The sequence below is a fragment of the Schistocerca cancellata genome, chromosome 2, assembly GCF_023864275.1.
Source record: "Schistocerca cancellata isolate TAMUIC-IGC-003103 chromosome 2, iqSchCanc2.1, whole genome shotgun sequence".
In the NCBI taxonomy this organism is placed as follows: Eukaryota; Metazoa; Arthropoda; class Insecta; order Orthoptera; family Acrididae; genus Schistocerca; species Schistocerca cancellata.
This window is the reverse complement of record NC_064627.1, coordinates 970,879,615-970,895,916: the sequence shown is the minus strand read 5'-3', so window position 1 is coordinate 970,895,916 and position 16,302 is coordinate 970,879,615. Positions and strand designations below refer to the sequence as shown.

The 16,302-nt window shown below is 44.2% G+C and overlaps 1 protein-coding gene across 1 annotated transcript in view; it reads left to right on the top strand.

Annotated features, from left to right (window-relative positions):
* The first annotated feature begins 839 nt into the window (after positions 1–839).
* LOC126160248 (delta-latroinsectotoxin-Lt1a-like) overlaps positions 840–16,302 on the top strand; it is a 41,020-nt gene continuing 25,557 nt past the window's right edge. Inside the window, exon 1 of the mRNA XM_049916894.1 lies at positions 840–849. Within this exon, the coding sequence (XP_049772851.1) occupies positions 845–849 (5 nt within the window). The 5' untranslated portion in view covers positions 840–844. The remainder of the gene's footprint in view (positions 850–16,302) is intronic.

Sequence of the window (16,302 nt, the reverse complement as noted above, 5' to 3'; positions counted from 1 at the left end):
GTGCCACCCAACGTGCTCTAGAAGGTGTAAGTCAACTACCCTGTCCAGCAAGATCTCCGGATCTGTCCCCCATTGAGCATGTTTGGGACTGGATGAAGCGTCGTCTCACGCGGTCTGCACGTCCAGCACGAACGCTGGTCCAACTGAGGCGCCAGGTGGAAATGGCATGGCAAGCCGTTCCACAGGACTACATCCAGCATCTCTACGATCGTCTCCATGGGAGAATAGCAGCCTGCATTGCTGCGAAAGGTGGATATACACTGTACTAGTGCCGACATTGTGCATGCTCTGTTGCCTGTGTCTATGTGCCTGTGGTTCTGTCAGTGTGATCATGTGATGTATCTGACCCCAGGAATGTGTCAATAAAGTTTCCCCTTCCTGGGACAATGAATTCACGGTGTTCTTATTTCAATTTCCAGGAGTGTATCTAATATAATCATGGCCCAATACCGATCTTCATTATGTTATTTTCCAGTGTGTTGCAAATGGTTTGTCTACATCAGTATAATCAAATGCGATCTTAAGTTTCCTCAATTATTCCACTCTTTTTACGAGAGCGTCGCACGTTGGAGGCTGGTATCTGGCTTGTTACGAGTTTGTTATGGTTCAAGTCTCGTTCACGTCGTGGTCGCTGGCTATGATCTTAGGCCGACGAATGTTTCCGTTTGTCAGTGCCACGACCGATGTGCTCTGCTTCAGGTGAAAGCTCGTAACAGGCTATTGTTTGCATATCTTGTTCCCTCCTCGTTATCGTACTTCGGGCTATCTTATCTGAGCTCTCCTTACGTCACGCAGTCGCAGTCTTAGGGAAGGGCTTTAGTATTCAGCAAGCGGCACAGCAGAAATGACGTGAGTAGACAGCTCTCGGGCTGTAGTGTGAGATTCAGCAGCCAATCTGACAATGTGTGCCTTATTTATCAGCCCGCATCTGCTACGTAAGTTTAAGCTCTTGCCGCGGATGGTTTCAATTGCTGACGTAAGAATGATGACGACGCCCACTCGATTGTTAACGGTATTCAGCAGTCAACTCACCTACTTATAGGTGTGTGAAGGAGCTATCACTCGGTTATGGAACTGAACGAGTTTCGTTACAGTCAGATGAATGACACAACGAGACACTGGAGGAGCTCATTCGTAGATATCATCGAAGCTTTTGTTATCAGAAGAGTGTATCTGAATGCTACTGATTTTCTTTTATCGTTGCTGTCGTTCTCATACCAGGAATAAAATTTCAGATAGCACATGAAGTGATCAACATGCTCTAGCATTTCGGGTCATAAATTTCCAGCGGGCAGTTAATCAAATTAGCAACGGGCAACATTCTGAACGAGGTGCATTGAATGTGTAATGCATCGTATTTTCTATTCTCGGCCAATTTCAGTTGAAAAAACGTGGAATTTGTTGTGAGACGTCGTCTAATGTGCCTGCTTCAGACCCTATAGTTTCGTGAGGTTCCGATAGGTCGTGGCGCTATGCGTATCCTTTAAAAAGGCTTTTGCAATGGAGGTGTGTTCCAAGCAGAGAGCTGCGAGTGAGTTTGTGCTGGCGGAAAACCGGAGCATCGTATATATTCATAGGCGCTTGCAGAAGCAGCAAGGTCGCGCAAACCTGTCGGATCTCCCGCGTACCTGCCAGCCACACACAGCTTCCTCTCCTGCCATGTTGGAACGTGCGGACTGTTGTGGGTTGGCAGGAGAGCCAACACCGCTGTGAGAGGAAGCCGAAAGGCACGCGTTTTAGCGCACTCAGGCTGGCGTGAGGTCTGCAACAGGACAAGGAAATTAGACTTTAGCAAAAAAGGACGTAGCTGTGGAATACTTAACTTTAACCCATATATGGTGAACGTCGCTCTTGACGGTACATGTTTTACAGTATCAAAAGTAAATGGTAATGGCGCCTTGCTAGGTCGTAGCAAATGACGTAGCTGAAGGCTATGCTAACTATCGTCTCGGCAAATGAGAGTGTATTTTGTCAGTGAACCATCGCTAGCAAAGTCGGTTGTACCACAGGGGCGAGTGCTAGGAAGTCTCTCTAGACCTGCCGTATAGCGGCGCTCGGTCTGCAATCACTGATAGTGGCGACACGCAGGTCCGACGTATACGAGGGCAGTTCAATAAGTAATGCAACACATTTTTTTTCTCGGCCAATTTTGGTTGAAAAAACCGGAATTTTCTTGTGGAATATTTTCAAACATTCCCGCTTCGTCTCGTATTGTTTCATTGTCTTCCGACAAGTGGCAGCGCTGTACGGAGCTGTTAAAATGGCGTCTGTAACGGATGTGCGTTGCAAACAACGGGCAGTGATCGAGTTTCTTTTGGCGGAAAACCAGGGCATCTCAGATATTCATAGGCGCTTGCAGAATGTCTACGGTGATCTGGCAGTGGACAAAAGCACGGTGAGTCGTTGGGCAAAGCGTGTGTCATCATCGCCGCAAGGTCAAGCAAGACTGTCTGATCTCCCGCGTGCGGGCCGGCCGTGCACAGCTGTGACTCCTGCAATGGCGGAGCGTGCGAACACACTCGTTCGAGATGATCGACGGATCACCATCAAACAACTCAGTGCTCAACTTGACGTCTCTGTTGGCAGTGCTGTCACAATTGTTCACCAGTTGGGATATTCAAAGGTTTGTTCCCGCTGGGTCCCTCGTTGTCTAACCGAACACCATAAAGAGCAAAGGAGAACCATCTGTGCGGAATTGCTTGCTCGTCATGTGGCTGAGGGTGACAATTTCTTGTCAAAGATTGTTACAGGCGATGAAACATGGGTTCATCAGTTCGAACCTGAAACAAAACGGCAATCAATGGAGTGGCGCCACACCCACTCCCCTACCAAGAAAAAGTTTAAAGCCATACCCTCAGCCGGTAAAGTCATGGTTACAGTCTTCTGGGACGCTGAAGGGGTTATTCTGTTCCATGTCCTTCCCCATGGTCAAACGATCAACTCTGAAGTGTATTGTGCTACTCTTCAGAAATTGAAGAAACGACTTCAGCGTGTTCGTAGGCACAAAAATCTGAACGAACTTCTCCTTCTTCATGACAACGCAAGACCTCACACAAGTCTTCGCACCCGAGAGGAGCTCACAAAACTTCAGTGGACTGTTCTTCCTCATGCACCCTACAGCCCCGATCTCGCACCGTCGGATTTCCATATGTTTGGCCCGATGAAGGACGCAATCCGTGGGAGGCACTACGCGGATGATGAAGAAGTTATTGATGCAGTACGACGTTGGCTCCGACATCGACCAGTGGAATGGTACCGTGCAGGCATAGAGGCCCTCATTTCAAGGTGGCGTAAGGCCGTAGCACTGAATGGAGATTACGTTGAAAAATAGTGTTGTGTAGCTAAAAGATTGGGGAATAACCTGGTGTATTTCAATGCTGAATAAAACAACCCCTGTTTCAGAAAAAAAGTGTGTTGCATTACTTTGAACTGCCCTCGTACTAACGGACCGCGGCCGATTTAAAGGCTACCATCTAGCAAGTGTGGTGTCTGGCGGTGACACCACACGGACACCCACGATTGAGGTGATCGACGCATCAGAATCAAACACCTCGCGCCACAAATGGACGTCTCTGTTGGCAGTGCTGACTTACTCGTCCATGAGTTGGGATCCTCAATGATGTGTAACCGCTGGATTCCTCGCCGCCTAACAGAAGACCATAAAGAACATTACGAGCCCGATCGGGCCAACTTTTTGTCGAACATCGTCAAAGGTGATAAAACATAACCGGAAAAAACTGCAGTCCATGAAGTGGCACCACAATACCCTTCCTCTGAAGGAAAAGTTGAAGGGCGTACCCTCAACTGGTAAAGTCATGACGATGGTCCTCTAGGACCTCGAGTGGGTCATTCTGTGTGATGCCCTCCCTCAATGTGCAACGATCTACTCGGGAGTGTAACGAGCTATCCTCAGAAAATTGAAGAAACGATTTCAGCGTGTTCCTCGCCATAAAATTGCAAACGAACTTCTTCTTCTCCAGAACAACGGACTGACACATGTCTGTGCAACCGAGAGGAGCTCAAAAACCTCCAATGGATATTCGTTCTTCATCCACCCTAAAGCCCTGTTCTCGCATCTTCCCACTCCCATCTCTTTGGCCCAGTGAAAGCCGTAGTCCGTGGGAAGCTGTACGTGGATGATGGGGAGGTTGGTGCTTCAGCAAGACGTTGGCTCCGACGTCGACCAGCAGGGTGCTATCTTGCAGGCATGCAAGCCCTCCCGGTTCCCGAGTTCGATTCCCGGCGGGGTCAGGGATTTTCTCTGCCTCGTGATGACTGGGCGTTGTGTGATGTCCTTAGGTTAGTTAGGTTTAAGTAGTTCTAAGTTCTAGGGGACTGATGACCATAGATGTTAAGTCCCATAGTGCTCAGAGCCATTTGAACCATTTTTTTTGCAAGCCCTCCCAGTAAGATGGCCGTCACACTGAATGGAGATTATGTTGAAAACTACGGTTCTGTAGCCAAAACAGTGTCGTATAATTTGGTGTATTAGAATCATGAATGAAATCAACCTGCTTTCAGGAAACAATGTGTTGCGTTACTCATTCAACGCACCTCGTTAGAAAGAGAATGCCGAGAGAGCAACCTGACTACTACTTGATAGCAATCTTATTAAAAACATTGTTCTTATCACATTTTATCGATAATATTTTAAAATAATTCTCTCTCAATTATCACAACGCCGGTGAAAACAAAAAAGGTTACATGAAGTATTAACGTTTTTTGTAGGCGGTGTTAAATAGCTTTAGTAGAAGTTAGGAACGGCATCGTGAAATAGAATGCTGAATTTTATTCTATTTTGACAATAGAATTCAGTCGCAGTCTGATCGCCCTCGTACCATCTGTACCAAGGTTACAGTTCTGTATTGAATGGTGCAGCTGCTAAAGTTTACGTATTATTTGGAAATTATTTCACACAAATTATGCGATGCGGACCTTTCTCTCTCTGCTGTTTCCTCACTTACATGAATCTGATTCCTTTCAACAATGCTTTCCGACGTCTTAGTTTCCTTTTTTCAGATGGGGCGTAACGCGTTCTTGACAGTGTTCTGTACCGGCGTAAAAAGTTATCACTTTAAAAAGAGCTGTAGTTTCATAACTTACAGTTCTTCGTTCAGTTTTCGTCACATTCGTCTTTGTACCATTCAGACATTACTGTCACAGTAAAAATACATACTGCTGAAGACAACGTTACGTGGCCTATGTATTACGTATCACGGTTTTTCACAATCTCCTGGACGTCGAGCTGTTCCTCAAAAAGCCTCATTTATATTAATGAAGTCTAGCGATAAGTTATTTTTGAACTAGCGAATAGTTACCCCTTCACAAACAAACGAAGTAAATAATGGGGGTTTGAATAACGAAGGCAGAAAGCAAAGAAAGGGGGAGGGTTAGAGGAAAGCTTCTGCCTGGAAAATCTGTACAAAATCTGTTAATATTTGTCTTTAATCTCGTTATAGTCATGGAACCTTAATGAGCAAGAGACCAAAGTGTATAAAGCGCAGAGAAAACTTAAAAAATCGAATTATTTTTAAATATATTATCTACAAATACACAACCCTCGCATCATTGTGTAAGACGTAATCACTTATGGCTCCCTCTCACAACTAGCAGACATTCAAGAAACTCTGAAGGCACAGCAGTACCTCACATACATCCTGCAATCCCCAGGTGTTACCTCCCATGAGACAACCGAGCCGTCCCCGACGGGATCGCGGCTCATCTAGTCTGTGAAGTGCCTGCGAGATGTTGGAAGTACGCCACATCTGTTTTCAATGGGATCTGTGTGCGACCAGCCTGGACGTCAACTCCATCCCTTTGTTAATGACAAGAATAAAGATGGCTAGTTACGAAAACTTACATCAGAAGGGGATGCAACCACTGTATGATCATCTTCCCAATAAGGCCTCTGGGTACATTCAGGCCCAAGAGAGTGAAACATCTCGTTGAAAACAGATCAGCGTTCGTACTGCCAATTTCGATATTCAATTACACTGCAGCGCCAAAGAAACTAGTACAGACAAGCGTATTCAAATACGGAGGTGTGTAAATATACGGCGTCGCGGTCGGCTCACTCATCTGGCGCACTCTTTAGATCGGTTACTGCTGCTGCAATGGCAGGTTATCAAGACTGAAGTGAACCGAACGTGGTGTTATAGTCGGCGCACGAGCGATGGGACACAGCATATCCGAGACAGCGATAAAGTTGGGATTTTTCCGTACGATCATTTAACGAGTTTATCGTGGATATGAGGCATCTGGTAATACAGCAAATCTCTGACATCGCTGCGGTCGGAAAAAAATATTGCAAGAATGGGAGCAACGACGACTGAAGAGAATCGTTCAACGTGATAGAAGTGCAACCCTCCCTCAAACTGCTGCAGATTTCAATGCTGAACCATCAACAATTGTCGGTGTACGAATCATTCAAAGAAATATCATCGATGTGGGCTTTCGGAGCCGAAGGTCCACTCGTATACCCTTGATGATTGCACGACACAAAGTTTTACGCCTCTTCTAGGCCCGTCAACACCGACATTGGACTGTTGGATGACTGGGAACATGCTATCTGGTCGGCCGAGTCTCGTTTCAAATTGTATCGAGCGGATGGAGGTGTACAGGTATGGAGACAACCTCATGGACCCTGTATGTCAGCAGGGGACGCTTCAAGCTGGTGGATGGTCTGTGATGGTGTGTGGCGTGTGCAGATGGAGTAATATGGAACCCCTGATACTTTTAATTATGCCTCTGACAGGTGACACGTACGTAAGCATCCTGTCTGATCACCTGCATCCATTCACGTCCATTGCGCATTCCGACGGACTTGGGGAATTCCAGCAGGACAATTCGACACGCCACAAGTCCAGAATTGCTACAGAGTGGCTCCAGAAACACTCTTACGAGTTTAAAGACTTCCGCTGGCCACCAGATACCCCAGACATGAACATTGTTGAGCTTCTCTGGGATGCCTTGCAACGTGCTGTTAAGATATCTCCACCTCTCGTACTCTTACGGATTTATGGACAGCCGTGCGGGATTCATGGTGTCAATTCCCTCCAGCACTGTTTCAGACATTAGTCGAGCCCATGCCACGTCGTGTTGCGGCACTTCTGCGTGCTCGCGGGGGCCCTGCATGGTATTAATCAGGTATACCAGTTTCCTTGGCTCTTCGATGTGGAAATGTAATGAGAAAGAGACCAAAGTGTATAAAGCAGAGAGAAAAATTTTAAAAAAAGTAGAATTATTCTTAAATATATTATCTGCAAATACACAACCTTCGCATCACTGTGTCAGGCGCCATCACGTATGGCTTCAGTTCAGAGCTAGCAGTCATTCAAGGAACTCTGAAGGCACAGCAGTACGTCACAGCCATCCTGCATTCCCACGTGTTACGTCTCATGACACTATTAAGCCGTCTCCCAAAGGCACCGCGGCACACTTGTCTGTGAAGAGCCTGCGACACGTCGGAAGTACTCCACATCTGTTCTCACTACAACCTGTGTGCGACCAGCTCCGACGTCAACTCCATCCGTGTGTTAATACCGAAGATAAGGATGGCTAGTTACGAAAACTGTGGGCCAGCTTACATCAGAAGGGGTTACGACCGCTGTATGACAATCTTCCCATTAAAATCACTGTGTACGTCCAAGCCCAAGAGATCGATACAGCTCGCTGAAAACAGACCGGCGTTCGTACCGCCAATTTCGATATTCATTTATCCCGATTTTGTGTTCAGTGCAATAAAATTACAAAAGTTCCATTTCACTTCCCCCACTTCCTCCCCTCACTTTATCGGTTATTATCTCCAATTTACATACATCTGACAAAATTACAGTTATCATTATTATTGGGTTGGCGCAAAATTCGTAGTTATTCCATAAGTTTAATCGACACGACAGATACAAGTAACAGAGACTTTCGTAATCAATAATATAGTCTCCTTCAGCATTTACAACCGTCTGCCAACGCTGGGGCAACTTTCCCGAGGCGAACTCGTCGAGACATGCTCTGAGAGCATTTTCATCCGGAAAGGAATGTCGTTGAAGGTTGTTCGACAGACAGCGGGGAACATGAAAATCTGAGGTCGCAAGATCAGGCGAATAAGGTGGGACCGGAATGATTTCCTAAATCATCTCCTATATAGTGACTTTTGTCAGTCTAGCAGGAAGCAGGCGAAAGTTATCGTGAAACAGCATCACTTCATGTGTCTTCCAGCTCGTTGTTCTTGGATTTCGTCTGTAAGTTGTCTCAGCTGCTCACAGTAAATGTCAGCAGTCATAGTTTCAGCACGTCGTCACTGTTCCACCAGATGCGTAACATTATCTTTAGTGTATGCGCGCATGTCTTCGTACAGGGAGTTGCTACTTTGTTTGCGATCAACCATTCCTTTAATTTCGTTACGTTAGCATAAATACACCATTTCTCGTCACCAGTGACGATACAGAGCAGGAATGGTCTGTGTTGTCAGGGGCGAAGTGATGATGAGCGAGCAGAGATGGATATTTGGCCACCTGTTGATCTTTGTAATTTTGACTTATAGCACCGGGTACCCATCAGTCCGATTTCTGTACCTTCCACATTGCACGCAGATGTCATTCGATGGTGGAATGATGATCAGAGTTCGTCACATTTGCCACTTTTCGAGTACACTGATATGGATCATTGTGGTTTAATATGTTTACACGATGTTCATCGAACCCCGAACCTCCTTCAACCGAGAAAACCACTTTCTTGCCGTGCTGCGTCTAATGGCGTTATCGCCACACACGGTGCATTTTTTTCTGACTGTCTTCATTGCTGTCACCCCTCCACTGAACTCAAAGAGAAGAATATGTCGGAATATTCCAATTTCTCTACGTGGCACTCCATTTTTCTAGCGTCCGTTGCTCCACTATCTCCAAAAGACAAACTTACTATATGTAAACTTAAATAGCCTTAGAGAACTACTAATGTAAAACAAAAACGCTATGAACTTATGCACCAACCTATTATTACTATTATTATTATTATTATTATTATTATTATTATTATTATCATTAACACGATCCATTACATAAAGTAATATTAAAAGTGTTGGTTTACTTTATTACAAAAAGAAAGTTTTTTAAGCGTTGCATAATTTCTCTTAAATGAGTGCTGCCTTAAATTAGTACAAATTTTGTTTTACAGTTGGTGATTCAAATTATATACTTATAAATTAGATTGGATTACAAAATTTATAGGACTACTTTAAGAAGCGTAGTATCTGTTCATTCTTGCTTGATGGCAAATTTCCGTCTTTATTATTACACTCTCCAATAGTATGTTCCCTTGCCTGTTCACGTTGCTCCAAGGTGCATCTGAAAAACCGTTGAATGGTCTCAGAGAACAAAGGAAACAAAAGTTACAAGCAAAATACCTTTAATGACTTTCGAAATAATCACCACTATCTGCAACACACTACTGGCTTCGGTTGTAAGGCTTTTGGAAACTGTCAGCATATTCATCTTCTTGAATCGCTCGTAGCACCGTCTGCGAAACTTAAGCTTTTCAGGGTTAATCTAAGGTGGGGAAAGAAAAACAAGTTTGCCAGCGCCAGATGTGGAGGGCAAGAAGGGTACTGAAGAACAGTCCCTTGCACTGACTGAGAAAGGTGAGCACGCAGACGTTGCGGATATACTACTTGTGTCCACGGTGCTTCTAGAGATTCCACAAGATGCGTTTGCTGGCAGTTTCCAACAGCTTTACAACCGACGTCAGAAGTGTACTGTAACTAATGGCGATTACTTTGAGACACAGTAAACGTATTTGTTTTCTGTCTCTTGTTTCCTTTATTTTCTGGGACAATACACAGAACTTTATAGGCGCACCTTGTACATTTCAGTGACGTCTGATTACCCCCAGTCCATGGCCACATGGCGCCTTTAGTTATTCTGAGTCGATGGTAGTAAGCCCGCCTTTAGTTATTCTGAGTCGATGGTAGTAAGCCTTTAGCTATCCTTTTCCCGTTAACATCTCTGTGGAATTAGGAGATATCGGTTATCTGATCGCCAGTCTTTGGTGCACCGTTGGAAAATATTCTTTTGTAATGATTCCTTTTGTAGTCTGTTGCCATTATTTCTCCCAGTCTTCCAGAGCTGCTTTCCGTGACATTTGTTTCACGAATATTTTGGGACGTTTGAGCCTGTGCGAGCTTTAATCCACATGAAGCCTATAACCCAGTTGTTCTTTTGCGACGCCGGCCGAAGTGGCCGTGCGGTTAAAGGCGCTGCAGTCTGGAACCGTAAGACCGCTACGGTCGCAGGTTCGAATCCTGCCGCGGGCATGGATGTTTGTGATGTCCTTAGGTTAGTTAGGTTTAACTAGTTCTAAGTTCTAGGGGACTAATGACCTCAGCAGTTGAGTCCCATAGTGCTCAGAGCCATTTGAACCATTTTTTTTCTTTTGCGACGTTCTCATCTGATTTCTTATTTCTTGAATTAGGCTGTTGTGATGGTTTGGGTTCCTCAAAGAATGCAATGTTTTAATGTCGGTCTCTATTAACGTCGTTCGTTCTAGTCCATTTAATGTCTTTAGCTTTTCTAGAGCCTTTAAAATGGCAAAGTACTCTGCTTGACTGTATCATAATTCATTTCCCAGTTTGTAATTCATAAGGTGTGTTGACTTCTTGTTAATGAAAACTGTAATACCTGATCCTTCGCCTGTCGGTGATTATCAAGCATTGCCTCTGTCTCCTGTTGTTTCTTTCGTTAAGAACCACAATATAATCCGGATGAAGACAGTCTTTTTTAGGAACAATGATTTCCGATATCTGTTAAGAATTTACGCTTTTAATTTCGTTGTGTACATTCACTGTTTCCTTTGATTTAATACTGATTAGTGTCAGTCCCGACAGAACAGAGAGCGCTTCGTTTGATATCGTTCTATAGGCTTTGGCAATCTTGATGTTAATGAAACGTTGAAATCATTTGTACTTTTTGCAGTTATACTGCCTCGTTATAGCGTCAACCCATACTGGAGATGCATATGACAACGTAGTTAATATTGCGCCTCTGAGTCTCGGAACCAAGTTCCGACTTAAGTTTTGACGATACCGATAATGCGTGTATTAACTTTTATATTTTAATTGGTCAACACTCTCTAACTGTTTATTGTTAAAGAAGACGCTGACTTTCTTTTTTATCTTTTTCCTTTCTTGTTATTACTAGGACTTCCGGTTTTTGCTAATTGAAACGAGTTTTGAAGTCATTCTTTGTTTTTTCACATTTCAATATTAGAAACGCTCTCAGTTGCAGAGGCGCTGCTTCCTTTCGTCATTATTACGAAAACATCACCGAACGTGATCGTTTGTTTTTCTGCTGAATAATCTCAGTCAAGCAATGAATTTTACTGTATGTTACACTAACCTGGCCCGCAACAGAAACCTTGGGGACAAAATGGATCTGAGCACTATGGGACTTAACATCTGAGGTCATCAGTCCCCTAGACTTAGAACTACTTAAACCTAAGTAACATAAGGACATCACACACACATCCATGTCCGAGGCAGGATTCGAACCTGCGACCATAGCGGTCGCGCGGTTCCGGACTGAAGCGCCTAGAACCGCTCGGCCACAACGGCCGGCTCCTTGGGGAGATTCTTTTGTTACTTTCATCTCATTCTTGGCACTGGTGACAGAAAAAATGCCATTCGATCATCAAAGTAAGTTTTCTCTTTTTAGGACACTGAATTCTTGTTGCGCAATGGTTGTTGTTGTTGTTGCGGTCTTCAGTCCTGAGACTGGTTTGATGCAGCTCTCTATGCTACTCTATCCTGTGCAAGCTGCTTCATCTCCCAGTACCTACTGCAACCTACATCCTACTGAATCTGCTTAGTGTAATCATCTCTTGGTCTCCCTCTACGATTTTTACCCTCCACGCTGCCCTCCAATACTAAATTGGTGATCCCTTGATGCCTCAGAACATGTCCTACCAACAGGTCCCTTCTTCTGGTCAAGTTGTGCCACAAACTCCTATTCTCCCCAATCCTATTCAATACTTCATCATTAGTTATCTGATCTACCCATCTAATCTTCAGCATTCTTCTGTAGCACCACATTTCGAAAGCTTCTATTCTCTTCTTGTCCAAACTATTTACCGTCCATGTTTCACTTCCATACATGGCTAAACTCCATACAAATACTTTCAGAAATGACTTCCTGACGCTTAAATCAATACTCGATGTTAACAAATTTCTCTTCTTCAGAAACGCTTTCCTTGCCATTGTCAGTCTACATTTTATATCCTCTCTACTTCGACCATCATCAGTTATTTTGCTCCCCAAATAGCAAAACTCCTTTACTACTTTAAGTGTCTCATTTCCTAATCTAATACCCTCAACTTTACCCGACTTAATTCGACTACATTCCATTATCCTCGTTTTGCTTTTGTTGATGTTCATCTTATATCCTCCCTTCAAGACACCATCCATTCCGTTCAACTGCTCTTCCAAGTCCTTTGCTGTCTCTGACAGAATTACAATGTCATCGGCGAACCTCAAAGTTTTTATTTCTTCTCCATGGATTTTAATACCTACTCCGAATTTTTCTTTTGTTTCCTTTACTGCTTGCTCAATATACAGATTGAATAACATCGGGGAGAGGCTACAACCCTGTCTTACTCCCTTCCCAACCACTGCTTCCCTTTCATGTCCCTCGACTCTTATAACTGCCATCTGGTTTCTGTACAAATTATAAATAGCCTTTCGCTCCCTGTATTTTACCCCTGCCACCTTTAGAATTTGAAAGAGAGTATTCCAGTCAACATTGTCAAAAGCTTTCTCTAAGTCTACAAATGCTAGAAACGTAGGTTTGCCTTTCCTTAATCTTTCTTCTAAGATAAGTCGTAAGGTCAGTATTGCCTCAGGTGTTCCAGTGTTTCTACGGAATCCAAACTGATCTTCCCCGAGGTCGGCTTCTACTAGTTTTTCCATTCGTCTGTAAAGAATTCGTGTTAGTATTTTGCAGCTGTGGCTTATTAAACTGATTTTTCGGTAATTTTCACATCTTTCAACACCTGCTTTCTTTGGGATTGGAATTATTATATCCTTCTTGAAGTCTGAGAGTATTTCGCCTGTCTCATACATCTTGCTCACCAGATGGTAGAGTTTTGTCAAGACTGGCTCTCTCAAGGCCGTCACTAGTTCCAATGGAATGTTGTCTACTCCGGGGGCCTTGTTTCGACTCAGGTCTTTCAGTGCTCTGTCAAACTCTTCACGCAGTATCGTATCTCCCATTTCATCTTCATCTACATCCTCTTCCATTTCCATAATATTGTCCTCAAGTATATCGCCCTTGTATAGACCCTCTATATACTCCGTCCACCTTTCTGCTTTCCCTTCTTTGCTTAGAACTGGGTTTCCATCTGAGCTCTTGACTTTCATACAAGTGGTTCTCTTATCTCCAAAGGTCTCTTTAATTTTCCTGTAGGCAGTATCTATCTTACCCCTAGTGAGATAAGCATCTACATCCTTACAGTTGCCTCTAGCCATCCCTGCTTAGCCATTTTGCACTTCCTGTCTATCTCATTTTTGAGACGTTTGTATTCATTTTTGCCTGCTTCATTTACTGCATTTTTAGATCTTCTCCTTACATCAATTAAATTCAATATTTCTTCTGTTACCCAAGGATTTCTACTAGCCCTCGTCTTTTTACCTACTTGATCCTCTGCTGCCTTCACTACTTCATCCCTGAGAGCTACCCATTCTTCTTCTACTGTATTTCTTTCCCCCATTCCTGTCAATTGTTCCCTTATGCTCTCCCTGAAACTCTGTACAACCTCTGGTTCTTTCAGTTTATACAGGTCCCATCTCCTTAAATTCCCACCTTTTTGCAGTTTCTTCAGTTTTAATCTATAGGTCATAACCAATAGATTGTGGTCAGAGTCCACATCTGCCCCTGGAAATGTCTTACAATTTAAAACCTGGTTCCTAAATCTCTGTCTTACCATTATATAGTCTATCTGATACCTTTTAGTATCTCCAGGGTTCTTCCATGTATTGCGCAATGGTTACCAAACGTTTTTATCTGTGCAGATTACGTATTCTGTAAAAAAAGTCTTGGAGGTCCAGTACCGAAATTACACATTAACGGTAAAACCTCGCAACACACAAGCAGGAGTTGTGCGTCACACACGAACGTTGGTGGGTGTATTTCTACATCTGAAAGACGATGTCTGCTCAAACTTCATGCCAGATGCATAAGAGTGGCGCTGGTTGTGCCATCTACAAGGATGCAATATCAGGTTTGCTTTAAATACACACTGTAAAGATCATGTGCGTTACTTACCTTTGAGATTAGAGGTAGTGAGTTGACGTTAAGGAAAGAATGCATATGAGACAATACATTCGCCGTTGTGAATACCTCACTGAGTTTGTATGCTGCCGTGTAATAGCGCTACGAGAATCTGGACATTCCTTCTGCGATACTGCAGAAATACTTGGCAGGAATGTACCCACTGTACGTGATTACTGACAGCGGTGGTCACGAGAATGTACAGCCACAAGAGGACCGGGCTCTGGACGGCTATGTGGCACTACCGAGAGGGAAGGTCACAGTGTTCGGCGTATGGCTCTGGCGCATCGTACTGCGTCTGCAATAACGATCAGAGCATCAGTCAGCACCACAGTGGCACAATGAACTGTAAGAAATCGGTTACTTAAAGCATATCTCCGAGTCAGACATCGTGTAGCATGCATTCCACTGATGCCAAATCACCGCCATTTGCGACTTCAGTGGTGTCAAGCGAGAGTTTATTACGGGGCGCGGTGGAGGTCTATTGTGTTTTCTCACGAAATCTGGTTCTGCCTCGGTGGAAATGATGGCCTTGTGTTGATTAGAAGGAGGTCAGTTGGGGGCCCGCATCCAACCTATCTGCGTGCTGCAAACACTGGTCCAAGGAATAGAAAAGCAACTGGAATCACTCAACAGAGGAAAGTCCACTGGACCTGACGGGATACCAATTCGATTCTACACAGAATACGCGAAAGAACTTGCCCCCCTTCTAACAGCCGTGTACCGCAAGTCTCTAGAGGAACAGAAGGTCCCAAATGATTGGAAAAGAGCACAGGTAGTCCCAGTCTTCAAGAAGGGTCGTCGAGCAGATGCGCAAAACTAGACCTATATCTCTGACGTCGATCTGTTGTAGAATTTTAGAACATGTGTTTTGCTCGAGTATCATGTCGTTTTTGGAAACTGAGAATCTACTATGTAGGAATCAACATGGATTCCGGAAACAGCGATCGTGTGAGACCCAACTCGCTTTATTTGTTCATGAGACCCAGAAAATATTAGATACAGGCTCCCAGGTAGATGCTATTTTTCTTGACTTCCGGAAGGCGTTCGATACAGTTCCGCACTGTCGCCTGATAAACAAAGTAAGAGCCTACGGAATATCAGACCAGCTGTGTGGCTGGATTGAAGAGTTTTTAGCAGACAGAACACAGCATGTTGTTATCAACGGAGAGACGTCTACAGACATTAAAGTAACCTCTGGCGTGCCACAGGGGAGTGTTATGGGACCATTGCTTTTCACAATATATATAAATGACCTAGTAGATAGTGTCGGAAGTTCCATGCGGCTTTTCGCGGATGATGCTGTAGTATACAGAGAAGTTGCAGCATTAGAAAATTGTAGCGAAATGCAGGAAGATCTGCAGCGGATAGGCACTTGGTGCAGGGAGTGGCAACTGACCCTTAACATAGACAAATGTAATGTATTGCGAATACATAGAAAGAAGGATCCTTTATTGTATGATTATATGATAGCAGAACAAACACTCGTAGCAGTTACTTCTGTAAAATATCTGGGAGTATGCGTGCGGAACGATTTGAAGTGGAATGATCATATAAAATTAATTGTTGGTAAGGCGGGTACCAGGTTGAGATTCATTGGGAGAGTCCTTAGAAAATGTAGTCCATCAACAAAGGAGGTGGCTTACAAAACACTCGTTCGACTTATACTTGAGTATTGCTCATCAGTGTGGGATCCGTACCAGGTCGGGTTGACGGAGGAGATAGAGAAGATCCAAAGAAGAGCGGCGCGTTTCGTCACAGGGTTATTTGGTAACCGTGGTGGCGTTACGGAGATGTTTAACAAACTCAAGTGGCAGACTCTGCAAGAGAGGCGCTCTGCATCGCGGTGTAGCTTGCTCGCCAGGTTTCGAGAGGGTGCGTTTCTGGATAAGGTATCGAATATATTGCTTCCCCCTACTTATACCTCCCGAGGAGATCACGAATGTAAAATTAGAGAGATTAGAGCGCGCACAGAGGCTTTCAGACAGTCGTT